Genomic DNA, 26,890 nt, shown 5'->3' with positions numbered 1-26,890 from the left:
ACATTACACCATAGATGTGATTTAATATCACTTTCTATGTTTAAAATAATTATTAGTATAGAAATGTAGCTTGTTTACCAGGCCAAATGTCATGTTTTATGCAACGTTATTCTTCATCTTCAGGGTACAAAATGCTTTTTAGATAGGAATAATTCAAAACAAAGACTCTGATGCTGGGAAATATTGAGGGCACAAGGAGAAGGGCAGGGAGCGACAGAGGATGAGATGGTTGGATGGCATCATCGACTCAATGGACATGAGTTTGAGCACACTCTGGGAGATAGTGAAGGACAGGGAAGCCCAGCATGCTGCAGTCCATTGGATTGCAAACAGTCGGACATGACTGAGTAACTGAACAACAAAATTCAAAACATGTCTGAAAAGCTGAATTGAAATAAGACTTTGGAAAACCCTACAGATTCACCAGTAGGTTTAATTCAACCAGTGGTGGTGAACCATAAGTTTGGCTGTAGAGTGTGAGAGTAAAATTACAGCTGTGAATCAGACAAGGGTAGGCTAGCCTTGTCTTTAGCTGGAGCCTCAGTTTCCTCATCTTCAATATTTTCCTGGGATGGTGAGAGGGTACCAAGACATAATGCACAAATGGCACCTTGGATGTTTAAAACAACGGCACCAATTATGATTGCTGCTTCAGGGAGATGAGAAGCATGCACTAAAGTGGAGGCTGCAACCTTCAAGCAGAAGGCAGATGTCCAAGGGATTGCAAGTTTGCCTGAGAAGTTTCAAATAAAAATGGACATTTCTGGCTTTTCTTGAAAATCTGGAGGCCATAGCAGGCCCACACTCCTGCGGTAAGGACTGGAGCCTTCCATGTTGGGCAGGACCTGTGCTCTCTTGATTTGCCATGGTCCCCAGCAGTATCTGTCATCCTCCACTCAGCGCACTTACTCACAGAACCTCACTGGTCCCAGTAGGCACTGGAGCTTGTGACCGCTGGATTAGCCAAGGAAGAATAAGACTCAGAGGCATGAAATATAAATCTTCGTGGGGGCAGCTGCAGGTGCAGTGATGCACAGTAGAAAGCAGCTGGAAGCAAGAACTGGTGGACAGGTGTTGTACCTTCCGTCTGCATTAACACCTGTGTGAACTCTGAGCTCTATGGGCTTCTGTTTCCTCATCTGTAAAATAACTGTTCTGGGTAGGTCAAGCTTCCGAACACAAGGCAAGTCAGTTCCCCATCTGCATTTCAGCTTCTCAAGTGTTCTTTTTTTTTTAAATGATGTCAAATTAGTGGGTCACTGAAGCCTGGCTGAATTAGAGGAAAGCCCTCCCCCTCCACATGCCCCTGTCAAAAGAAGATGCATTGCACACAGACTTGATGGAATACATGTGGAAGCTCAAATGCCAAAAGGAAGTATAATACATGTAATAGTAGCAATTTTGAGAATGCCCTCCCTTGTGTTGTTGGCCTCATGCATTAGTTCTAACTGAGTAAATATAACTAATTGTTTCCCCACATTTATTCTTCTTCCTCAAATACCAGTGAATGCTCAAGTACTAAAGTAATTACATCAGTTTTATAATTTTTCTTGGGTGAAATTCCAACTTCATCCTCTTAAAACTTTGCAGAGCTACCTTTGAAACTTGATGGTTGAATACTTAATTATTATTTGTATGCATTTTTCATTCCAGAAAATTTTAATAAAATGACTTTGGTAAATTTCACAAAATAAAAAGATGTGAACCCCATGTAGCTCAAATATGTTTCACCAAAATTTTCATTCAAGATAAGTACTGTTAAAAAAAAAAACAAAAAAACAACCTTATGCAATTCTCATGTTAATGAACTAAGACTATTTCTTTCTAAAACAGGCACAATACATGGCAAATATATCACGCCTCTGTCCAAGATAGTTGTTTGGAAATATTTCTTCTTTTCAGTTCAAAAATCCATTTTGGTTCTTTCAGTTGAATTTCAATATACTCTGAAGTAGACATTAACAAAGGGAAATAAACCAACTTAGAGGAGGTTACTGTTAGAGTTTTCTCTGCTTTATGTTCTGTTGCTGAGTATCTATGGAGCTGCCCAAACTGAATGTGCTCATGCCATGCATGCATGTTCAGTCATTTAGGACTCTTTGGGCCCTATGGAATGTAGCTTGTCAAGCTCCTCTATCCATGGAATTCTCCATGCAAGACTACTGGAGAGCACTGCCATTTCCTCCTCCAGGGGGAACCCAGATCTCTTGCACTTCCTGCATTGGCAGGTGGGTTCTTCACCCACTGCACCACCTAGGAGGCCTCATGTGCTGACAGAGCCTCTCAAATCATATGCCCATTTAATGACAATTCTAAGCAGTAGAATGACAACTAATAAGAATGAGAAAAAGGGGCAAGACCAACCCTGGCCGAGAATATTCTAAGTCTGAATATTCTAGGTCTTTTGAAACAAATCTTGATTTTAACACTTTTTAAAATACAATCTGCTACTGAAAACAAGTTGTTTTATCCCTGATAATACATTTAGTAAGTCATTCAAATAGGTTTCCTGAGAGAGTGAAGGTGCACAGGTAAAGCACACTCAATCATCTGAGACAGACAAGAAAGTAGCTAGTCTGATTAATCAATTATTCTCTTCAACATCAAAAAGGGGAAATCAGTTCAAAAATTTGAAGTAAACTATATTTAATTCTAAAACCACTATAAATATAAACTAACTTTCTAACCTAGCAATTTAGAAGGTATTTCAGGATCTTGCAGTGTCCTGGTAAGTTGATTATTCATCCTGCTAAACCAGGACAATTCCAGTTTATGCTTCCAGAAATAACACTTAATAGCTTTCCCATTCATTCACAGAAATGACCTAATTTAGTCAATAATTATGTGGTCTCCCTACCTCTGTGTCATTGTAATGAATCTAGTCTTCTATTCAACATGCTATAGATTAACAGACATATAGGTTCAATGATAAAATTATACCTGATTAAGAAAATGCTCACTAAAAGAGTTTATAATATAAAATATAAGTGAATATACTTCTATACAAATTTTAGTTAAGATATACTTACATTTAGGTTAGTTCAATAATGAAAATAAAAGTTTTTCATGAAGAATGGTCAGAAATAGCTCAAAAAAACTAAATTAGCATGTAATACAAGAACAAATGCATTTCTTGCAATATCTATGAAGTTTCTTAAATTTGTATCTTAAAGTCAAAATTAAAGCCCAAACAAGTTAAGTAATCTCCACAAAATAACTATATTCCAAAAATTGTATAATTAAGTCAAGTTTTTTTAAAAGTTGAATCTGGACCCTAAATGGGCCTCTCATTTTCCAAAGTTTAAAAAATATTCTCACAAGTCAATTTTGTCATGTGTTGGGGTCTCTGAAACTAATCATCTGGATTGGAAAATGATCCTACATATAGTTATATACTACCAACATTACAGATTAACAATAAAGATCCTGAAGAAAAAAGTATTTGCATTAATTCCCTTGCAAATGAAAGTAGCTGAGAATTCAATTGTAGTTTTATTAAAAGAAATTGTAGCACTGAAGAAAAAAATAATAGGAATCAAAACATGTCTTTAATGCACATCTGGCATCATAGCTTTTTAGGATAAAGTTTCAAGTCAGATGACAATATTTAAAATTCAGTATAAAAACTCTACGAATAAGTTCAAATAAATTTTTATGACAAAACAGACTGAACTCATGTAATGAGGTCAATTTCAATTCCAAATATTTTAGCAACTAAGGATAAACACACATATTAAAAACAAAATTTTTCAAATTTTACACTACTTATGACTCTTCATATTTTCCCCTGATTTTGGCATTGTTTTGTACTTACTACTTAATAAATTATGTTTATTGAAAAATAATAGATTAACTCACTTTCAATCACAGAAATATACTACAAATTAGGGCTTCTGATCAGTGTTACCAAATTGAATTAATATTGTTAAAGTAGTGAAAAACTCCAGCTTCTTGTTTGGTGAGCTCTGCAACCCTAGGACTTTTGAAATATTGGAGTAGCTCTTATCCTCTGTATCTTTGTTTATAGTCCTGAAGTCGGTATTCTATAGAGCTATCAGTATATATTTATATATACATCATTTAACATAGGAAAGCATTTGTAATTGGTTTTATGATTGTTATTATCATATGTTTTAGGAAAAATGAATTGCCTGTTTCACAGTCTTATAATTAGTGGGTCAGATGAGAAAAATAGCATTCATTAAGAATTATGAGGCCTTCATTTGAAAGGATATGAGGTGCTTTTCTTATTAGTCTAAAACAAAATTTCTTTATATGTATTTTTAATGCAGTTATTTCAGAAACTTAATAAAGCCCTACCTCATGCTTGATTGCAACACCAAACTGAAAAGTCACTTTACACTCTTCTCCTACATTCTTCCCACATTTTCATTTTCAAAATTCTAAAACTGGAAAATACCAGAGCTTCAGAAATATTCATTGGCATCCCATATACTGTTTACCCTAGCAACATTCTTAGTTTCTCCAAATGACAAGAAAAAAAGCATAAGAAAAGTAAAAGTGGAGATCTAAAGAGTAAGAACATTATTAGAGTTCTAAAAGTTATTATACTATCTAAGATTAATATCTATCAATTTATCTATCTAACCATCCATCTACCTATATTTCCAAACATTTGTGGAAGATGTTAGGCAAACCATTCTTACATTTAAAACGTTAAGTCTAAAAAAATAAAAATAAAATAAAACGTTAAGTCTAAATTTCATAACTGTTCACATAGACCCCTCTGGCCCTTTCAATTTAAATTTACCTGAAGAATTTTAGTTAAGTATAGAAAGTGCTACGATTGACTTTGAAGTAGTTCTACAGGTTGCATATGCTTAACTTTATCCATTTGCTCACCCTTGAGATTCATGCAAATGGTCTTCCTCCCTTTTGTATATCCTTTATAGAGAAGGGCAAGTATCTACGATAGCAATCCTCTACCTTCAAGCACTGACATCGTTTTATAAACATCGGAGCACCAAGGAGACCATTACTCAATATCCAAACAAGTTTTAAAACATGTACAACTCTATTTACAAAGAGACAACAAACCTGCACAACTTGACACACTCAAACTCTGTTGCTGTGGATGCAGTCACGTCTGGCCTACAGTACCTTAGCTACAGAGTATGTAATAAAACAGCTAAATTTGGATTGGAGACTCGATTTGCACTGAAGAAATGAACCTGCGACAGCAAAGGCAACAGCGACTCAGGACTCAAGAAATCAGAAACCAGGTCTCTGTAACTTCTCACTTTCAGGCAGAGACGAGTGCTGTTAATAGGAGAAAGCCTGAGGGAAGACTTGCTCTCAGAATCGAAAGGGGGAGAAAATGGGAAGAGATGAAGAGAGAACACAACCTTGCACAACTATAACAAAACATTTCCAGCCGCTGCCAAGTTAAGTGGAAGCAGTACTTGTAAAAGGGAATGAGATTTGTTGCCTTATTCCTTTCTCAAAATGGGCTGAGAGTTTCTCCCAGCAGAAAGTCCTAGCACCAAATCATGTTTATCTCTCCTTTTATCTCCTTCAAAATAGTTTTATTTATTCTGTCAATTTGCCACCTTGTAGTTTTGTATGTTTTACCTGCAATTATTTTATCTTCCAAACAAGATTTTTAAGTTTCTTAATGATGGGTACGGCATCTTATTCTAGTCTATCTCATTTATCTCTATGGGATACTGCAATTAATACTTCCTAAATTAAATTGATCTCAGCTGTACTAGAAAAAAAGGTTAACCTTTAAAAAAAGGTTAAATGAGACTATCACTTGAGAGAATATACTACATGTTAAAACAGAAATATATTCTATGTTTCACCAGCTCTAACCACATCTTTCTCCTCCATGTCAATTCTAAATTTAATTAGTGAGAATGCAGTTAAGTATAATACTTGGATGCTTCGTTATCTCCATATAAACTATGAGCCCTGTGTCCAGCTTGGTTTAATTTACTCCACAATCTGAAGGAAAAGAACTCCAAATAAGTCAAAATATGCAGATAAACTTCAAATCATAAAACTATTATTCTCCTTGGTTTTATCTATCCGTTTTTAGGTAATTCTTGAATCTCCCATATTTGGGTCCACTTTGAACAAAAGACTAAGGCCCTCTACAACTTACATATATATTTTTAGATGGAGCTATCTTAAGCATAATGTATCAAGTGTGACTTAAGTTTATTTTAATTTAGCTACAGAGATCTTTTCCTCCACATTTCGAGGGCTAGTCTGTCCTGGTAAATTTCCAGAATAAATCTTATGTCTTTCTTTTAAGTAGGGCAAGATCTTGACATACAACTACTGTGGGAGCTAAAGGCATTTTTGGCAAGAGCAGTGGATGACTGACTTCTCCACTTATTTTCATAGTGATAAATATATGACTGATTTCTCCCTTGTTTTCACAGTGATAAATATATGGCTAGCTTTAGGCAGGAAAACAACTATTCCCCAAAACACAAGCTAAGCACATCTGAGAATGAATGAGGTCTTACAGACATATCACGACTCCTCCCTCCTTTAGAAGGTGTTCAAGCCCATGTGGTTCATTCACTCCCACAACATAAAGACAACCAAAATGAATGTTTACTTGAAAAAGAAGAAAGGAAAAGAAAATTCCCTATTTAAAAACATAAAAAACTACTCAGGCAGTTATGTTTTGTTGGTTTTCTTTAGTCTGTCAATGCCTCATACAGTATTAATAGAATTTCCTGTAAGTTAATATAAACCACAGTCTTTACAGTTTAAGATGAAAGAAAAATATTGAAATAATAGGACACTATCAAAACAACTTAGCTAGGTGCACTTCTTAAAGAGGAACTGGCATTATAAATCTGCATTTAATATTTCTTTTATAACTTGATTACATTTTTATTGTATATAGTTTATTATATGGATAATTATTCCTTCTGAGTACCACTCAGAAAGGATGATAATATTTTATTTCTTTTAGAAAAGAGTAAAAATTGAAAAATGTTATCACTGAAGGGTGAAATTCTGTACAATTGACAAATGTCTAATAAATTAATATATAGTAAACTAGTAAAATGTATATTAAAGGTTTAGTGAAGTCTCTGAGTCATGTCCGACTCTTTGTGACCCCATGGACTGTAGACTGCCAGGCTCCTCCGTCCATGGGATTCTCCAAGCAAGAGTACTGGAATGGGTTGCCATTTCCTTCTCCAGGGGATCCTCCCAACCCAGGGATCGAACCTGTGTCTCCTGCACTGCAGGCAGACTCTACCATCTGAGCCACCAAGAACTCCTATATTAAAGGTTTGGTTCTCATTTAATACAGAGTTTCTTTTGTTTTTATTCTTCAAATTAGAAGATTCTTTAAATTGAGAAGATTATTAACTTATAAAATTAAAAATTTTGGTCATGTATGATTATGGAATCTATGATCCAGTGTCATTTGAAGCCATGAAAATTCATTTTAGAAAAGCTAATTTTTCATTTGATTTATTCATGTGATACTTATTAAAATAAAGAGCAGAGCTTTTGTTTAAACCATAAACCTTTTAATAACCAAAAGTGTCTAAAGTTGTTAAATTACTCCTTTTCTGAACACGGAGCCCAATCTTTCAGGCTTCATATCTTGATAATACTTAGGCATATGGAAGAAGAGGTTAATTTGCATAAAAGGAATTTATTACACTTTCTTTTGTTTCCAAAGACACATTCTTTTAATATTGCTCTCAAGCCAGTTTTTATTTAGACATCTTTTGGTCTAAATTGACAGTCCTGAAAGCTTTCCTAAAGTAATATTTGCCTCTCTAAACATCTCTCTGGCATTCCATTATGGGCACCTGCTGCTGATAATTACAGGTCTGTCTCCTAACCACTTCCTCTGCTTTATGTCAAGGCAAGATTCAAGCTGCTTGATTACAAACAACTACCAGTTAAAGACCATTGCATAGCTCTCTGTGGTAATTACTCAGGGCAAGTTGGGTCTGTGTTTACTGAAGTCTTAACAAAAAAGAAGTAGTTACTTGTTATAATTTCCTCTTTGCCGGCAGTGTAGCATAATCCATAACATATTTTGGTCACCTTAAAAGTGCCTGTGAGAATATCTGGTTCAATAATGCTTTATAATGATACATTTCACTATATGATTTCCTAGTCTAAAAAACAAAATATCCTGCCCAAAGAAAATAGACTGTGGTCCTAGCAAAAGAACTTTCAAACAGTAGTCAATTACAGGAAGATAACTGGTTGAATATGCACTCCCAAACAGATTTAATTTTCTTGACTCTGGACTACTCTGCCCTCTTTCCTCACCCTCTCACCTCATACTCATGGGATCATACCATCAAGTTGAATGTTTGTTCTTACACAAATACATACTTTGAGTCCTAACCCCCAAAGACGATAGTATTAGGAGGTGAGGCCTTTGGGTGATACTTGGGTTGTGAGGGTGGAGCTTTCATGAATGGGGTTAGTGTTCTTATAAAGAAGACCTGCACAGATCCTTTGCCATACTGCCAGGTGAGGACACAGACAGAAGATTGCTCTCTGGGAATCAGAAAAGTGGATCCTTACATACATAACCATGCTGGTGTCTTGGTCTTGGACTCCCAGCCTCCAGAGCTGTGAGAGACAAATTTCTGATGTTCATAAGTCATCCAGTTTGTGTTATTTTGTTATAGTAGCCCTAACAGACTAAGACACATACCCTGCAAGAGCCTTATTTACTTTGTAGTAGACAGAAATAAGAAGAAATAATCTATAGAGCAATTTGTGACCCAACAATAATCCTAATATAAAACAATTTCATCACCCAGTAGAAAATCTATTTTAATAATATTCCATATGGTAGAATTCTATAATTGAATAATCAGGTTCTCTGAGGGTTGTTAGAGTGCTGGTTCCATTTGCAGGTCTCTTTAACTCCCCATGCTATGTTTAGGCAAATTGACCAAACTGGCCAAGAGTCTAGCTGTGCTCACATTGCTTACCCATCAATTGTCAGGTTTATTTCCTTTGACTATATGAGAATCCAAATTCTTCATTACTTAATAGCACCAAATTAAAGGGCGGACTATCTGAAGTCAGGAATGGATTTCTGAAGTAAGGATAAGGAGATTGGCCTTTTAGGCAGAATCTGAGAGAGGGTGAATCTTCACTCCTGAGACTGTCCTTTCTACCTTCAACTTCATATTCATCTTACTGTGTACAGGAGCCTCCAGGTCGGTGACAAAGGGAATAAGGAAAGTTCCTGTTAACTCCACCATAGTAAGTACTCACCAAAAGCCCATCTAAGATGTGTTACGCATTTGGATAAATGCATCATTCAAAAGATTCATCATTCAAAAGATTCAAATCCAACATTCAAACCCAACATCATTCAAAAGATCTATATTGTATGCCCACTGCATATATGAAGCTCCTGTTTACATGCTAGAGATACCACAGTGAACATGCTTCCTGCCCTCTTCCTGCTGACATGCTAGCTGGGGACACAGTGAAAAGGAAAGAGTGTTACAGTTGGGTGTAAAAGGCAGCTCTATGGCAGAAAGTGATGAGGAACTAAAAAGCCTCTTGATGAAAGTGAAAGAGGAGAGTGAAAAAGTTGACTCAACATTCAGAAAACTAAGATCATGGCATCTGGTCCTATCACTTCATGGGAAATAGATGGGGAAACAGTGGAAACAGTGTCAGACTTTATTCCAGAATCACTCCCAAATCACTGCAGATGGTGACTGCAGCCATGAAATTAAAAGACGCTTACTCCTTGGAAGGAAAGTTACGCCCAACCTAGACAGCGTATTGAAAAGCAGAGACATTGCTTTGCCAACAAAGGTCCATCTAGTCAAGGCTATCATTTTTCCAGTGGTCATGTATGGATATGAGAGTTGGCCTGTGAAGAAGGCTGAGTGCCAAAGAATTGATGCTTTTGAACTGTGGTGTTGGATAAGACTCTTGAGAGTCCCTTGGACTGCAAGGAGATCCAACCAGTCCATTCTGAAGGAGATCAGCCCTGGGATTTCTCTGGAAGGAATGATGTTAAAGCTGAAACTCCAGTACGTTGGCTACTTCATGCAAAGAGTTGATTCATTGAAAAGACTCTGATGCTGGGAGGGATTGGGGGCAGGAGGAGAAGGGGACGACAGAGGATGAGATGGCTGGATGGCATCACCGACTCGATGGATGTGAGTTTGAGTGAACTCCGGGAGTTGGTGATGGACAGGGAGGCCTGGCGTGCTGCAATTCATGGGGTCGCAGAGTTGGACACAACTGAGCAACTGAACTGAACTGAACTGATAGAGAAATGAAGATCTAAACTAAGATATCAAAATGGAACAGAAGTCAGCTAGAAGAATGGGATGAAACCTGAGGAGCGAACACTCATTCACAGCAAAGGGAAGAGTACAAGCTGCCATACGCACTCAATGCCAGCTTGTTAAACATATCTGAAGGATGTCCCCTTCTAGGGCTGCACTGGAACACTAGTGCCAGCTTTGGGAAAGGTGCATGCTCAGAGGAAACCATAACCACAGAGGAATACCAGGAATGGAATTAGAGGTTTAAGAACAAATATCTATGTCAACCATGCTAAGTTTAGGTCTGATTATAGAAGCAATGTAAAGCCATCAAAGGTTTTAGGAAAAAGAGCTTTACTGATGATGTATGTAGGATATGCCTAGCTTCTGTGTGGAGAATAAAGGAGAGTGAGGCAGGATGGGAAGCAGGAAAAAACTTCTTTAGTGATCCAGTTGGGAGAAACAGACATATTCAAAATGTTTCAGTAATACATGTCATCTTTCATGATTTAACATCATTAAGAGATTGAATGTAAGTGCTTACAAACATCTAACATATATGAGACTCTGAAATAAATTAATTTTTTGTTTGCTTCAACAATTTGGCTTTCTAAACTGCCCCTACTTCCTGACAAAATAATACATAAAAATGCATTCTGGCACAAAATAAATATTTTTCATATCAATTTTAAAAAACAAGACCTAAGTAATAACACACTAGAACTGCCTAAGACCATTTCATGTTCAGAAAATTAAAGTTCTGAGAAGCTTGTCTTTATTTAAAAAGTAACCAAACAAAAATACAGGAATACCCTAGAAGAAGGGGTTATAAATACAGTCTCATCTTTTTAATGGTTGTGGTTTTCCCCCTGGAAATCTTCAAAGAAAACCCACTGCAAACCAAATGTTATATACAACAGAAAAACCCAAATGAGCAGTTTAATCAATCATTAAAACAGTCTAGGCTGCTTCTGTTGGGTTTTTTAAGTGGAATAAGATGCTATAAAGATAAGTTTTCATAATCATGTAGGAACTAAACCACGCTGTTGATTCTAGGCTTCTTATTAATTTTCTCTTTTAAAAGTGGGATGTTTCCTACGATGCTGGACTTGGGAAGTGAGGGGGCTGTGGTCGGGGAGGGTTGGAGTAAAAACTACGTGCCTTAAACTTTGCCTTTTAGACAAATAAAATGGCAACAGAATCAGTGTTCAGTGGGCTTTACAAAGTGTTTCCTATGTGAGTATCATTTTAGTGGTGTTATCCTTATTTACTTGGTCAACGCATCTATTACATTGTTTGCTAAATATCCATAATTGCATTATTTTTGGTCATAAGTGCTTTGGGTTACAGCCTTCCTGTCAAGTTGACACATTTTGAGGAAAAAGCTTTTTATGCTTTCTTTTAATTTTACAATAACACATTTAAAAGGATATTTTTAAAAAGAACAAACAAGATTATTTAATGTCACAGTAGGCAAGCCACTCCAGTACTCTTGCCTAGAAAATCCCATGGATGGAGGAGCCTGGTGGGCTGCAGTCCATGGGGTCGCTACAAGTCGGATGCAACTGAGCGACTTCACTTTCACTTTTTACTTTCACACAATGGAGAAGGCAATGGCAACCCACTCCAGTGTTCTTGCCTGGAGAATCCCAGGGATGGGGGAGCCTGGTGGGCTGCCGTCTATGGGGTCGCACAGATTCGGACACGACTGAAGCGACTTAGCAGCAGCAAATTAAAGATTGAACAGATTATTTAATATTACAGTGAATTAAAAAATATAGTACTGAATGTTGTTTATAGTTAAAAGCATTTTTATGTCCATTTTTTCAAAATAAAGTTATAACTTAAGCAACAGTACTTCCATTTTATAAATGTACACTAGAAAACTTTTTTCAAGTAAAATTATGATCTGTACTTTTTTCCTTTTCCCATCATATATACATAATTAACATATATGTCTGAGAAACTATAAGACTTCAGCTATAGTTTGTTCATGAACTAATCCATTAGAAAAAAATACTTTATTACATGCAAGTGTCAATTATAAAATACATAACAGTTTATGTATCTTAATTTACCTTTTTGCCTATATTATAACATGCCCCTCACACATAAAAGAACTTTGGCCTTGCTTGGAAACTTCAGTTTAATAAATTTTGCTTCTACCCTAGGATCAGTAAATGCTTTGCTTTGTATCAGTAAATTTCTGCTATAAGTGAAGAAGGCTGTTTCTAGTCTTCTAGAAAGAATTTTGTTGTTTAGTTGCTAAGTCATGTTCAACTCCTTTGTGATTCCATGGACTGCAGCCTGCCAGGCTCTTCTGTCAATGGGATTTTCCAGGCAAGAGTACTGGAGTGGGGTGCCATTTCCTTCTCAAAGAATTTAAATGTTAGCAAAAACTAAAGATTTTTCCAATTGTTTTTTCCAGTCTTTTTACTTATACTTGTCTTTACAAGTATAGCTAATGTATAGAAGAGAAAAATATAAACTGATTATTTCATTAACATTTAATAGATACTAGTTTTAGTGGAATATATTCTACATTCAGAATCTAGCATAGGAAGAAAAATCAACTAAAACATGTCCATAAAACCCAAACACACATGTGTTGAGTTTCCAAAGAGTTTTAATGTACAATTAAAATCTGACAACTTAGGATATTTTAAAATGTGATTTTTAAATCTACCAAATTCTTTTTAAGGATTTCATCTTCGACAACATACTTTTGTTGGTTTAAATGATATTTTTCCACCTGGTAGTACCCCCAATTGAGTGCAATCTTTTCATTCCTGTGATATATTCAATGATCCTCATACTAGTGCCAAGACGTACGTAATGATGATACAACAGCAACAACAATCTCTAATGTGCATCAAGCATGTAACATGTGCCAGGCACTGTGTCCTCAATTCTTCCCTTTTTACAACCCTGTTAATCTTCGTAATTCTGTGATGTAAATACTATTCTGACTCTTACATTCTTCTTACAAATGTGGGATGAAGCTAAGGTATCTTAGATTTGTATGCAATATTCAGGCTTAGAGCTAAGCTCAGTTTATTCACTTTTACCAAGAGACTTATTTATATAAAGACTGCATAAGTATTTAGTATTTCCCTAGCATAGTTGCCAAGAACACTCTTGATTGTAAACATTATTTTTTTTCAATGAATTTTGATTAACTTCCTATACCAGGAAATTATCAGACCAACATGTACATGCATATATCTAATATGTTTTAATTCCTTAAGTGTCAAAAGAAAGAAATATTAAAAAGCAAAAAAGCAGTGATCGAAACCATTCACTATTCTAAACACAGACATGATAATCACACTAAACAATAGACATTATTAAATATTATTTTAAGAAAAGTTTTCCAAGTGTAAATGAACAAATTCAACTTAACCCAAGCCATACTATACATTATGTTCACTCAAAATTTTTCAAAATGTAATTCTTCATCAATAAAAAACACACACATTGTAAAACTTCCAAGAAAGCAACAGTATATTAACATTGCAGGGTAATTTTTTTTCTAAAAACTATTCCAAACTCTAATGTAATAACTGTCCTATTTCATTCAGTTGAGCATCATCTTATAATTCTCAACATAATTCAATTTCATAATACTAGTTTATAGATATGTACAAATTTATCATGTGGCCAAATACTCTGACATTCTCTTTTCATCTTGCGATAGATTTATGCAACAGAAAAGAAAAAAATACAGAAAACAGTCACTTTTAACAGATGTTTTAGTCTGAAAAAACTCAAGTCAGCTTAGAATTAAAAATCAAAGCCTACTGGTTGAACTTAGGCATATTTCCATCTGTTATTAATGTTTGAGTTACATACTAAAGATGAGATTATTCATCAAGTCCCTCATGCAATATGTTAGTAAGTGGGATTTTGGTTAGGAATTTAATTGCATAAACTCTATACATAGAAGCTTCCAATTCATTCAAAATAAGTCTTTACGGTGGCCTGAACTGAATTAAAACAGTTACCAGCACCAAAGAGAACTTCTTGATTTTATTATGAAACGCTTATATGAAAAGCTGTGAACATAAAAGGGAGATCTCTGTCACCCCATTATGGTTAAATAGTAGTCCTTTCTTCTTTTTCTTCCTTTTCTTTTCTTTTTCCCCCTTTCAAGCCACGCAGAGTTATGTGAGGTATTTTTTAATCATATAAAGAAAACTGAGTTAACTTTAAAACAAAAATAAACAAAAGATGTAATATCTCAGGTTATGTGTGTGTAAGATATCTCAGGTTAGACATAAATAAATTCTTAGATTACAAAGATAAATAATTCTGAGTACTCAGAAATGTGATGAGAATTCTAGTGACCATTCTGAAAATATGCACAAAGCTTATACCCAAGTGATTAGGGTCATAAGCTTAGGCAGGCCTCCCCATTGTTGCCTGTATAGGGTTTTTTACTAATGGTCTGATAATGGGAGGGGTGGTCAGCATGAAGGTTCTCGTAATACTTTACAGTGGTGTGAGCACGACAGCCCCTGATTAATTACTGCCCTGTTCCCAACTCACCCATTAGATTACAAAGTGACCCTCACTGTTTCCACAATGGCCTCACAGTTACAGAACACTGTCCTAGAGAATTCTTTAAGATAACTTGTTAAAAATCTTTGGATCCTATTAAAAATTTCCAGTAAAACTTCCTGTCTTTCAGATGATTAAAATGGAGATTGGAAAATATTCAAAAAATGGAAAAACAGGAGAGGGGGGATAATATAAATATTTCAACCTTTGATTTCATTGTAGACAGCATTAATAAATCAGATTGCTTAAAAATATTACCATAGTAATCTCCTTAAAGATATTAACACATCTGAAGGTACATCTCTTTTTTCACTTGTGTTCTTTTTTCAATCCCCTTTTACCCCCTCCCCCGACTCCCTTGCTATTTATTCATATAACAGTGTCCAAGGAGGGGGCTTCCTGTTGTTTCAAAATACACTGAAATACTAAACACTGAGGCTAATGGTAAAAAAATCACTCCACTTTAAATGAATATCTCAAAGTAGTGCACATTAATACGTGGTTCTATGGAAACAACTCTTTCTGGATGTCAGCTTAAGCTTCTCCATATGATTTTTCTCAAAGGCTTCCTTTTAAAACCATCACTACCATTTATTATCTTCTTGTTATATAGACTGTTACTTTTGTTTCATCACAAATCTCTGCCTGCTTATTAGCAGCCCTGCAACTACTATCAGATGACATTTGTTTTACTTAATGTATGTAGTTTTAGAAAAAAATTACAGAACTGCTATTACTGCATTATATGAAAAAATTCCAGTGTACATTTAGCTGACACTGCATCAGCTGCTATTTAAACTGAGCTTAGCTAATGGACTTTTAATGTCAGCAGGGTTACGTGCAGTTACTGGCTATTAGCAGAAATGGCTCCTTTCTATAAAAATCACTTTTCCTCAAGTGTGTTGTTTGAACATTCCTTTCCCTAATTTAGTGACTGTCACTGAATGCAAAACAAACTCAAGGACTGTGGAATCTGCTGTTATCTTTAAGACCCTCTTTTTAACCTTGCAATTCAGCATTAAACAGGCAACCGCTCATTAGCATTTAGACGTGCAATCGCAAAACTTTGTGGGACATTATTATTATTACTTTGCTGTTCATAACAGAATATTACATATTTTTCTTATGAAAACACTATGTCATCCATGAACATATGATATGTAAGATAGAGAACATAGGAAACAATTCCCTGTGTGCTAGAATTTATTTGCATCTTTTAAAATCCTAGTTCAGAAATGCCAAGTGATGTGGAAACATATGGCAATAATTAACATATATTTACATATTGATGTGTCATGTAAATATGTATTAACCTGCATTTAATATAATATTAAAAACAAGCAGGAAATCATATTATCCCTCTATGTAGAATTAAATTTTTTATATTCTTTCAGTAGTAACAACTCTTTCCCCCTCAACTAATTTTATCTTTGTTCATTTAAATAAATGTATCAGTGGATATAATGGAGAAATATGGAAATAAAAACACCTGTATGGCATCTGATGGAGTCCAAGAAAATTATAAACATCCCGCCTGGAAACATAATTCCATTTTATTAAGAAGTTGAAACATATCACCAGTTGAAAAACAACACAACTGACTGCCTTCAATCTGCCCAATCATAAGAGGTCACCTCAGGCAAGGTGCTTACCAGGCAAACATTGTCTCTGTTGAAGAGGGGATCCCACATGTGAATGAAACATTTTACTCATGCACAGAGGAGAGTTGGCCTTCTCTTTTGGTCTAAAAATTATAGTCTACTGTATAGGAAAATGGGCTTCCCAGGTGGCACCAGTGGTGAAGACCTACCTGCCAATGCAGGAGATGTAAGGAACACAGTTTGATTCCTGGGTGGGGAAGATCCCCTGGAGGAGGGCATGGTGACCCACTCCAGTATTCTTGCCTGGAGAATCCTCATGGACAGAGGAGCTTGCAGGCTACAGGCCAGAGGGTCGCAAAGAGTTGGACATGACTAAAGTGACTTGGCATTCACATGTGTAGGAAAATATGGTATTTCTTCTCCACATGTTTTAAACAAGCCAGTGCACGTGGAGATCCCCCAGTTTCTGTCACTTGCCGGACAAGAGAAAACTGCTTCTATCAGATAAGCCACTGCACAAATGAAGCAGAGGCAGCTCTACTGTGCACTGCCATAGACAACTTAACTACTAGTCGACAACGAGGCACTTTTTGCAGAAAAGAATGTAATTTTTCAGTTAGAAACCAGGGATGAAACCCCTATTCAATGACTACATATCATTTCTTTTTTAGTAAGTTTGTTTTCATTTATTTGATAGGTTTTGTTTGCTTTGGGGGGATATTGCCAAGATTATGTGACAATGAATTCTCCTAAAACAAAGAGTTACACACACAAATTGTGCAAACATAAGTGTGTGTGTGTGTGTGTGTGTGTGTGCGCGCGTGCATGCGCTCACAGATAACTCTTCATACCACTTAGAGTCTTCCAGGAAATGCCCTCCTGGGAAATAATTCCATAGATATTTCATTCTATAAAAAATGACATGTGTATCTTTCATGTGATCATTGTCTTTAATAAAGTTAATAAACTGATTAACCCCATCCCTACTTGGAAAACAAATCTATTGTTAAAATTTTTTCTAGTCATCCTTCTTCTACATTTTTTCACCAGGTTATAGTATGTAAACTCTAATTTTCTCCAGTATGCCTTTTAAATATATATATATATATATATAATTTATATATATACACAATATATATAGTTAAAACATGTATGTAGTTAATTTTTGTTTATATGTAAACATAAACAAAAATAAATATATATTTTGATTAATATATAAGAGAAAGATATTGGTAACATTTTCTATAAATGTGCTGTTATTTATATTAAAGATAAAACTTCATTTAAGCAAATTCTTTTCTGAGACAATTGTCCCTAATAACTCCTATATATCCTAAGAATGATATTCAATTTCTGATGTACAGGTGAGATTTAACATACAATGTTGGTATTATTAATGATACTATTTAACAGAGTAGCTGAGGAAATATAAATGCATTTTATAGAGAACTTTGAAGGATTCCATGTATCAATATATCACTTTGATTTAAGTCTAGATTTCTCAAACAAGTACATCCTGCTCAAACAAGTCTAAGTAAAATCCAAATGTGATGTATAAAAAAATACATCTTTTAAATACTTTATAAACTCTTTTGCTATGCTCATTGAAATAGATGTGTATCAAGACTCTATTTATATAAAGGTTTCAAGTCAGAGTGCCATTGAATAATATTATAATGAAATACTGATCTTAGGTCTCTATTCCGGATAGCACAAACAATAAATCATTTGAGCATGCCTGTTTTTCCTCAGCTTCTGAGAGCAGTTTCTGAAACAGGCTTCTGTTTTCCACCAAGCTGCATGCTCTGTGGGTGACGTTTGTAACAGGCTAGGAGGAAAATGTCTTAGGCTCTTTCAATCCTTGAATTTGATCCCCAACACATTTAAAAGTTTGTGCTCTCTCATGATCTTATGGAGATACAGAAGAAAGAAGGAAAGTTGCTAAAGAAAATGACAGGTAAGGTAATTACTGTTTTCTCTAGAATGACTCCAAGATTTGCCAAACTTGCCTACTTCCATTGGGTGGCTACAATGTGTATATTTATCAAACTCTTTATTCAATGGAAGATAAAATGAATCATTTTCCCTTAGCAAAAGCTGAATTCAAATGTCAACATATTTCACACAGACATCACGCTCAAAGTGAAATTGCCATCATTTACTCTGTCTTTCCAATCAAAGTTTTTATTGTGGTAGTAATCTGGCTATTTGGTTTGGATTAGAGACAACACAGGTTTGTGATAATCACATATGATAAAACAACAACAATGCTTTCTTCACTGACCGTCACTTTTAGTTCCTGAAAATGTCAGAGAATACCATTTGTTTAAGAGTAGTCTCTGATTCAGATTTTGAAAGATTTTTTTTAAGGTTTTTGAAATTCCAAAAAGGTAACGGAATCATCTAAAATACTCAATTTGAGTGCAAAAAACAAACTTGCAAATTCAGAGACTAGAATAGTCCCAAACTGCTCCCCTTCACTTTTGCCTGATACCTGGATGTATTTCACTATGCTTGTAATTTATAAGTGGATATTATTATACCACATGCCTATCATAGTGCACTATACTATTGTCTAAGAGAATGTACATTATGGATTATCTTAAAATAGTTATTTTCTGTACAAATGGTCTACTTTACTTCTACATTGCTCTTTCATATTTTATATTATTATGCACACTAATTTTCATGAATTTTGAAAACACCCACATTTCCACTTAAGGACATGTTTACCCTTATAACTGGGCTACAGATGTATTTTAGTGGGCAAGCATTAATGTGTTTTTACTGGAAATGAATATTCATATACAAGATTTTTATTCTGAACAGAGGAAAAAAAACAATAACATTTGAGTTCAGTCAGTCCATGATTAAATAATCAATTAAGACATTGACTAAAATTGAAAAATGTTAGCATTCTTAAATAAACTTGTTTAATGTGCTGAGGGAGTTTCTGTTGTTTCACATTCTTAGTTAGAAGAATAGATAATACACGTTCATCTACATGAGGCATTTTTATGGCTCTCATAATTGCCAAGAAATGAATCTAGCCACAGGATCCAAATGACAATGATTAATGAAGACAAAACCCTTATCCTCACAACATTTTAAAATAAATAAGACTGGTAACTCTGAAATGAAATTTGATTAATCAATATCATCTGTTAACAGATGATTATTTGGAGCCCTCATATTTTAAGTAAGAACTCTAAGAAGCACATCAATAAAATGAAGTCTCACCTGTCTCCTCTCTCTCTCATTCCACTACCACACTACGATGAGACATGCTTATTTAATTAGAAAAGGGTATTCCCCGAACACTGGAGTTTTCAGATGTTAAGCTTATACTTTCACTACTTAAAGCACTTTTGAACCACTACCCATTGCTAATAAAAAGGTATACTGACATAAGGACAAATACCAGCATATTTGGCACTTTGAAAGCTTCAGCTCACTTTTCAAATTATAACTTCAATTTAATTAATGTCACAGTAACTTTAACACTATGTGTGAATGACTAGATATGTTTTAAGTATCAGATCTGGAGACATTCTTCTGTGGCTTTCAAAACCTCATTATATAATCCTAAGGGAGCAACTTTTAGGGGGCAGGAACTCTCAAAATGAGAAACCACATTACAACTTTAAACCTGAACTCATTTCAATTGTAAAATTATGATAATATTTTTAATATTATGTTCATAAAGAGTCCAAATATTTACAACATAGTATATGTATTAGGTTTTCATGAAAAGGCAGAAATTCTTCTAAGAGTTCTAATCAGGTAGAGAATGTAAAAAAGTTTACTGTTTTTGAGCTTGTTAGCTCATGAATACTATACAATTTTTGTTATTAAAATCTCTACAAATTTGGAGGTCATAAATATTTAAAATAAGAGAAACTATAAATTATGCAATTATTGGATTCCTTTTTAAAAACTAGAAAAAAAGAAACAGTTTTTTAAATATTGCTCAAGGCAAACTTACTATACTTAAAAAATGTCACATAAAGAATAGCGTTGAGTTTCTCATAGCTTCTATTTTAAACATCCTTGAACTAAGTGATACTGGAACAATACCCAAGGTCTCATATTCATGGAGCTCTCTTCTACAAATCCATAAGCCATCTCTGTCAAAGAAGAGCCCATACATAGCTTTAAGGAGTTAGGTTAAAAGAGAAAAAGAGTGAGAAATTTAGGACTCTCTAACTGCAGACCAGGCAATCCAAAAGTAAAAGCGCAATGAAAATACTTTAAGAGAAAGATTTAACTCTAAATAACACAAAACTCCCAAAAATGTCTAGTTTTATCTTAAACTTTTGCCAGAAAACAGCATTTACTACAAGCATGAGGGAATTCCCTGGCTGTCCAGTGGTTAGGACTTGGAGCTCTCACTGCTGGGCCCTTAGGTTTGATTGCTGGCTGGAGAACTGATCCCTCAATCCACATGACATGGGGGAAAAAAAAAACTAAACATGAAAAAATGGCATTAACCATTAAACAAATAGAAGTAATTAAGTGTAGCACTTTCAAAATACGTATTATCTAGATTACCCATGTTGTTCTACATTATGATGCTGAAACTTTCTATTGCAAATACAACTTGAATGTATTAAAGTCTTGGTGATTTGCTTTCCCTTGTTTTTCTGTATATTTGTGTTGTTTTATCATGTATTCCATTATGATTTTTAGATATACACTTGTGTCCATTTTTTTTTTTAAAAAAAAACTATCCACATTTACTCAACAGGCTGGTTTTCTCAAAACAGTTATCTGAAAATCTGGAACTTACATGTAATTTTTTAAATAAAAGTATTTATTAAATAAAAGTGTTAATAGATTTATATGCAAGGTTATTTTTCAATATTCATTGTAAAGATAGAAAGTCAAAGAGTGGAGCCAGGGCTCAACAGGCTGTGACTTAACATGGCATTTTTAGAACTGGTATTAGGTTAATTTCCCGGATTGTGTGGAAAGGAATAAATGTGGCTATGAAAAGAGACAGCTTCCCACAGGCTGTTCAAAGAACCGTGCCATGCTCAGGACTCTGCAGCGGGACATTTTGGAGCATTTCCTTAGACAACTCCATTCGTGACTTTGGGGGAAGCAGTGTCCGCACGCAGCAAACCCTACTCTCGGTTCAAAATTATTGAACTTTAATTTCTTTAACTTCTAGATTTCTTTGTCTGTGGTTTACAGAGTTAGAAACCAAAGAATATTGTTGCTCATACTTTTGATGTGTTAATTCATACAGCCCTCATCTGAGTTATAGTTTACCTTATCCCCATTTTACATCTGAGGAAACTGAGGCACAGAGAATCTAAATAACTCACCAGCAGCCACACAGCTAGGAGGTGGAGGCGGCAGTATTATGAGGCAGTTGTAACCACTAAACTAATAGGCAGAATGGGCACACACCACTCACAGCCTCTAACCTGTGCCTCCCCAAAGCCAGACCAATGATATGTTAAACCTAAGTAAGATCTAATAAGACAGTTGCAATGCAAATAGCTTTAAGACCAAACCACTTCCAACCAAACTCCTGCGCTTAACACTGCAACCCTAGCTTGTCCTGTTTACTACTAACACAGGATACATGAATCCAGAAAGTACTATACCTATGTCCACTGTTATATTTCAGAATGCAAATCATAATTCTATGGTTCTGTCTTCCTCGAAGGGTGAAACTGTCTTCTCAACTCCCTAACAAACAGCACACAGTATGGGACATAATAATTGTTCAGAACTGTACTTCTACTACCATACACTATGCAAACAGCTCATGGATTTCTAATTTGAGGCGATGTTAACAGGTTTGTTCCTAACTGCCACAGATGCAAAAGTCAAACTAAAAAAGAAGACATAGGCTAAAAGAGCAAGGCAAGAATTCTGGCTCAAGCCCCATCCCCGCATGCTTCCCCATCATCGTCTTGAAGTGGCTGCCTCCCGTAGTTTTAATGTTTCTTCTGAGAGTGACTCCCTCTGCTGCTCCAGCAAAGCCATGACCTAAATCAGAAAAGTGCTAAAGGCAGTTAGGGCCCTGTGGCTGTTTGCACTAATTGGAGAACCTAGCATATATTAGAGAACAGTTATTTTTAAGTCTCAACAATAATTCTAAATATGCTAAAAGGGTTGGCTAGGAGACCTGGATGCCTCTTCCATGTCCTTAGGAGGGTTGCTTAACAAGGATCTAGTATGAATTCTGATTGTGACAACCAGACTACAACAGGAGACGCTCTACGGCCCTTTCTTGTTGAACATGGAATCCCCGGGATCCAGAACACAGAAGGCCAGGAAGTCAGTAAATGTTAACAATTTAATGGCTCCTCAAGCTTTGCAAGTACTTGAAAAGTTTGCTCTCTGAAGCCTTTTAAGAATCCCCTAAGCTAGAAGACATGAAATTATTGTTCTAAACAAAGGTAAACTTGCTTACTTTTCCTTACTACAAATTCCAAATGCAAACTTAAGAATTTACTCTGCTCCTGAAACAGAAAAACTATATAGTATACATGTCATGAAAGTCAGTCTTCCATGCCAGTTGTCTGTTTGTACCACATCAATATGCATAAATGCATGAAAGTAATTTTTCCTCTTTTTCTTAGAAGAAGTATATTGTTTAAAAGCATTACAAGTTATCTTACAATAATACAGAATTATCCCAATATAATTAGAGTCCAGTAATTTTTTGTTCTGACTTTGGTGGTGTTAACACTCATAACACTAGTTGGTGCTAGATAAGCAGAATATCAATGCTGTGTAATCCAGGAATAAAATGCATTTCAAGAGGACACTAATTTTGAGGCAAACCACACACACACACACACACACACACAGCCTTTTCCTGGTGAAATCTTTCATTCTTGAAAGTCAGAAACACCACAAATTCCCTGGAGCTAGGAGTTCCCAGAAATCTTGAATGAAACAATTAGAACATAGCCAGAAAGGAGAAAGTTGTTGCTTAAAGCCTAAAGACTCTCCCAAGGACCTGTTTAAAATGACTGCTGCCTTTTTTCAAACCACAGTTACAAAATGAGTACACTCACAAATAATATCCATTCTGCCTTTTTATCTTAAACATCTGTTATTTTCTTGGCTGTCTCTGAAGACACGTATTTCCCAAAACTTCCAATATTCTAGTATCTTTCTAACAACAGAATAAAAAATCTTATCCACATTGTAAAGTGCTTATATTAACTTTCTCATCTTAATTGCATACATAGTTCCATTCATAAAAAGTCGTTTATCTCCATCTTTAAGCCCTCAGCATAAGGAAATCATACCTTGAGGGAGCAACAGCATCTTTTATTTCCCTAGTGATCTAGTCCAAAGAGAGAGGAGAAAAAATAGAAAAAAATTAGAAGGAAAGAAAGGTCTGACTTCCTTATCAAACCATTATAGGAGTGTGTTTCTGAGAAGAAAGTGTATTTAATAGTAGTTCAACAGAAAACAGGCTGGAAGAATGGATTAGAGTGATAGTGATGGTAACAGAAAGTAGAGTTTGGTGCTTTCTACATTTCTGACACCTAACAGGAATATCTGGTATCCTGAAATACAGAGGAAGCCAAAGATTAAAAGGGTGGAATAGTGTGTCTCTCAAAGACAAGATTCAGTCTGTCCACCAGGAACTGAAAGAAAAATAATAAACAGAGAAAAACAGCAGTGAAATGCACAAACCCAAAAGAATACATTTAATTGTTCCACTTAAGATCAGAAGAGTTTGTTAAATCCCCAATCTTTGGCTTGCCTGGTCTATGAAATGAAAAAAAGTGTAAGAGGCAAACGCTCAGTCTATCCTGGGCATCTTTTCTTTTAATCGCTTCTCCCCTCTTCTTTCAATATTAATCCACTTACAATCTTCTGTTTGATTATCTTTATTGATCTTTTTTCCTACCCAGTCTTTTTAATTTGGCTGTAGTAAGCTCTCGGCAGGGATCCTATATCTCCCATTTGGCATCTTTGGGGACTTTAACTTGTCCTTTTCCCAAACAGTTCTCTCACTGCCTGGTCCCCCTTCCGTCCCCACCTCCACCCCCACCCTATAGCTTAGTCCTTTGTGCGCCCAATAACAGCAGGCGAATTCCACAGGGAGTCACGAGGCTGATTCCACAACAATTCATCAGGTTGCTCACTTCAACTTGCAAACGCCCCCTCTAAGTACCCTCAGCTGCCGTCCTGAGAACTTCTTCCAATTTCAAGAAACCTACAATAAGTTTATGATTCTCAATGGGGATTCCTTTGTAAAATAGACAGACAGACGAGCTTTAGAAATATGAATAAGAAAACCAGAGCAAAACCTCGGGGATGGTAGGCATCTGGCTAGAAGAGAAGGATTTATGAGCGTGGCTACTTAGCTAGGCAGCAGGAAAATTTACTCCCCGAAGTAGCTATGGCTAATTCACAAAGCCTAACTAATCACTTAGCGCCCCACCCGGGCCACACCAGCCTGCGCCGGGCGCCCGCCTCCACCTCCCACGCCCTCGCCCCCAGCTCCTCCGCAGATCTGCGGGAATGCTGTCGCTAACCTCCGGAGTGTCTGAGCATCTCCCAGGGAGTTGAGGCTCTCGCCGCACCTCCTCTGCTTTCCAAATTTGGAAAGAGTGTAACCGAGATGATAGGATGCCTGGATTACCTCCGAACGCTGCGGAAGCTTCCTCCACCCCCACCCTCATCCCAGAGAAAAGCTGAGCTGCCAGCGCGGAGCCACCGACCACCACAAAACTGGGCGGCAAGACCCAGGGGGGCGCTCGGCTAGGCCAGGAGGTGGAGGGGGGGTCAGAGGACCCGAGAGAGACCCCGGAGAGGGGAGTCTTGGCTTTCTCCTTTCAGTCTCTTCCACTCCGCTTGGAAGGGCTCGGAAGGCAGGGATTTGCCTCCATCACCTCAAACTCCGAGCGCAAGAAGAAAACGGCGGTCAGCCTCTGTGCCTCCCCTCCGCCCTTACCCACCCTTAACTCCTGGCTGAGCTCCTCTAGATCCCGGGTGTGCCCAGGACCCCGGCACTTATTTTTTAAAGCTCAGACGCATTAAAATGTCAGTTATAAAGTGGCCGGGTTACCCCCGGGGAGTTTCGGATTTAGTTTGAACGACCAGTCCGTTTCCTCAGAGCTGAGAGGTTTTAAGTTTCTCCGTCGCCGACAAGCAGGGCGACCCGGAGAGGGTACGAGAGCGGGGAGGCGTGCACACCCCGGGCCTGTCGGGGGCTGGGACGCCGTCCTGGTGCCCCGCGAATCTCTACTGCGCCCAGGGCAGCCGCCGAGGGGCACCGGCGTCGGAGGGTCTCCGGCCGCAAGGGACACGTTATCTTAGCTGAGTGCCCTTGGATCTGGCGTCTTCAGAGACTCACTGAAGATCCCGCAAACCCAGACGTGGCACAGCGCGGGGAGCCTCTGCGCATCAGAGAGCATCCGCGGCAGGCCACGCCGCCGCCCGCACCCAGAGTCCCTCCAAACCTCGGTGTGCGCAATGTACGACGACGTGTGAGTGTCGGACAGAAAGTGCAAAAGACACCCCAGGCTCCCACATGCCCAGGGGTAGATGCGTGTCCACACTCCGTGCGTCCCTGGCCCCGCTGTGCCCATCTCGGATGACAGATTAAAAATAATCATGACCAAAGCTTCCTGATTAGTTGGAAAAGTAGAATTTAAAGTGATTTCCAGTTGAGGGAAACGAGGCGAAGTAAGGAAGTCAGGAGAACTGGGGAGAAGGAGAGAAAGGAGGAGGGAAGCCCGAGAACCGAAGAGAGGCGGCCGCGGAGCCGGCGGACCCCCTTACCTTGGGCGGCCGAGCCGGTGCCGCTGGCGCTGAGCAGCGCCAGGGCAGGTAGCACGAGCATCTGCAGCACGTATCCCAGTCCCAGTCCGCAGCGGGCCGCTGTCGCCCGCAGACCTTTCCTCATCGTCGACCGAAGTGTGCCGGGGGGAACCACACACACAGAGGCGCGCCAACAGCCGAGAGCCCCACTGGGCTGCGCCGAGTCGGGGCACCGCGAAGCTGTCTGAAGAAATAATGATCACCGAGCTCCACACTCCACTTTCTCCTAGGGCAGGGGCCAAAAGAGGGTGGGGAGAAGACGCCGAGGAGGAGTTTGCAGGTCCCTCTTTCCCAGCGCCTTCCAAACCAGCGGCTTCGCGAGAGGCTGCTCTGCCCCCACTTGGGAAGTCCGCGGAGGCGCAAGGCGGCCACCTCGTCGCTTCCCTCGGCAGCAGGAGCAGCCGCAGCTCCGCCGCGCGCCGAGCCTGGACTGCTCCCTGGGTCCCCTCGCCTGTGCCGAACACACACAGGCACGCGGGGGGCGGGGGGGGGGGGGCGGAGGGAGAGGAAGAAACAGCGAGAGGAGGGGGCAGCGGAGGGAGGGAGTTGCGCACAGTGAGGCGCTCGCGGCTCCAATTGCAAGGTTCTCCTGCGGGCGGAGAGACTTCCCGGCTGCCGCCGCTGCCGCTGCTGCTGGGTGGCCAGAGAGGGTCACCT

The 26,890-nt window shown here is 37.6% G+C and overlaps 1 protein-coding gene across 2 annotated transcripts in view; it reads right to left on the bottom strand.

Annotated features, from left to right (window-relative positions):
- Nucleotides 1–26,670, bottom strand: part of UNC5C (unc-5 netrin receptor C) — a 425,239-nt gene extending 398,569 nt beyond the window's left edge. For both annotated transcript variants that reach the window (XM_005207736.3, XM_002688134.5), the window contains exon 1: nt 26,195–26,670. In XM_005207736.3, coding sequence (XP_005207793.1) covers nt 26,195–26,318 — 124 coding nt within the window. In that variant the 5' untranslated portion in view covers nt 26,319–26,670. The remainder of the gene's footprint in view (nt 1–26,194) is intronic.
- Nucleotides 26,671–26,890: the final 220 nt, after the last annotated feature.

The sequence above is a fragment of the Bos taurus genome, chromosome 6 (assembly GCF_002263795.3).
Source record: "Bos taurus isolate L1 Dominette 01449 registration number 42190680 breed Hereford chromosome 6, ARS-UCD2.0, whole genome shotgun sequence".
Classification (NCBI taxonomy): Eukaryota; Metazoa; Chordata; class Mammalia; order Artiodactyla; family Bovidae; genus Bos; species Bos taurus.
This window is presented reverse-complemented; position numbering and strand designations above follow the sequence as displayed.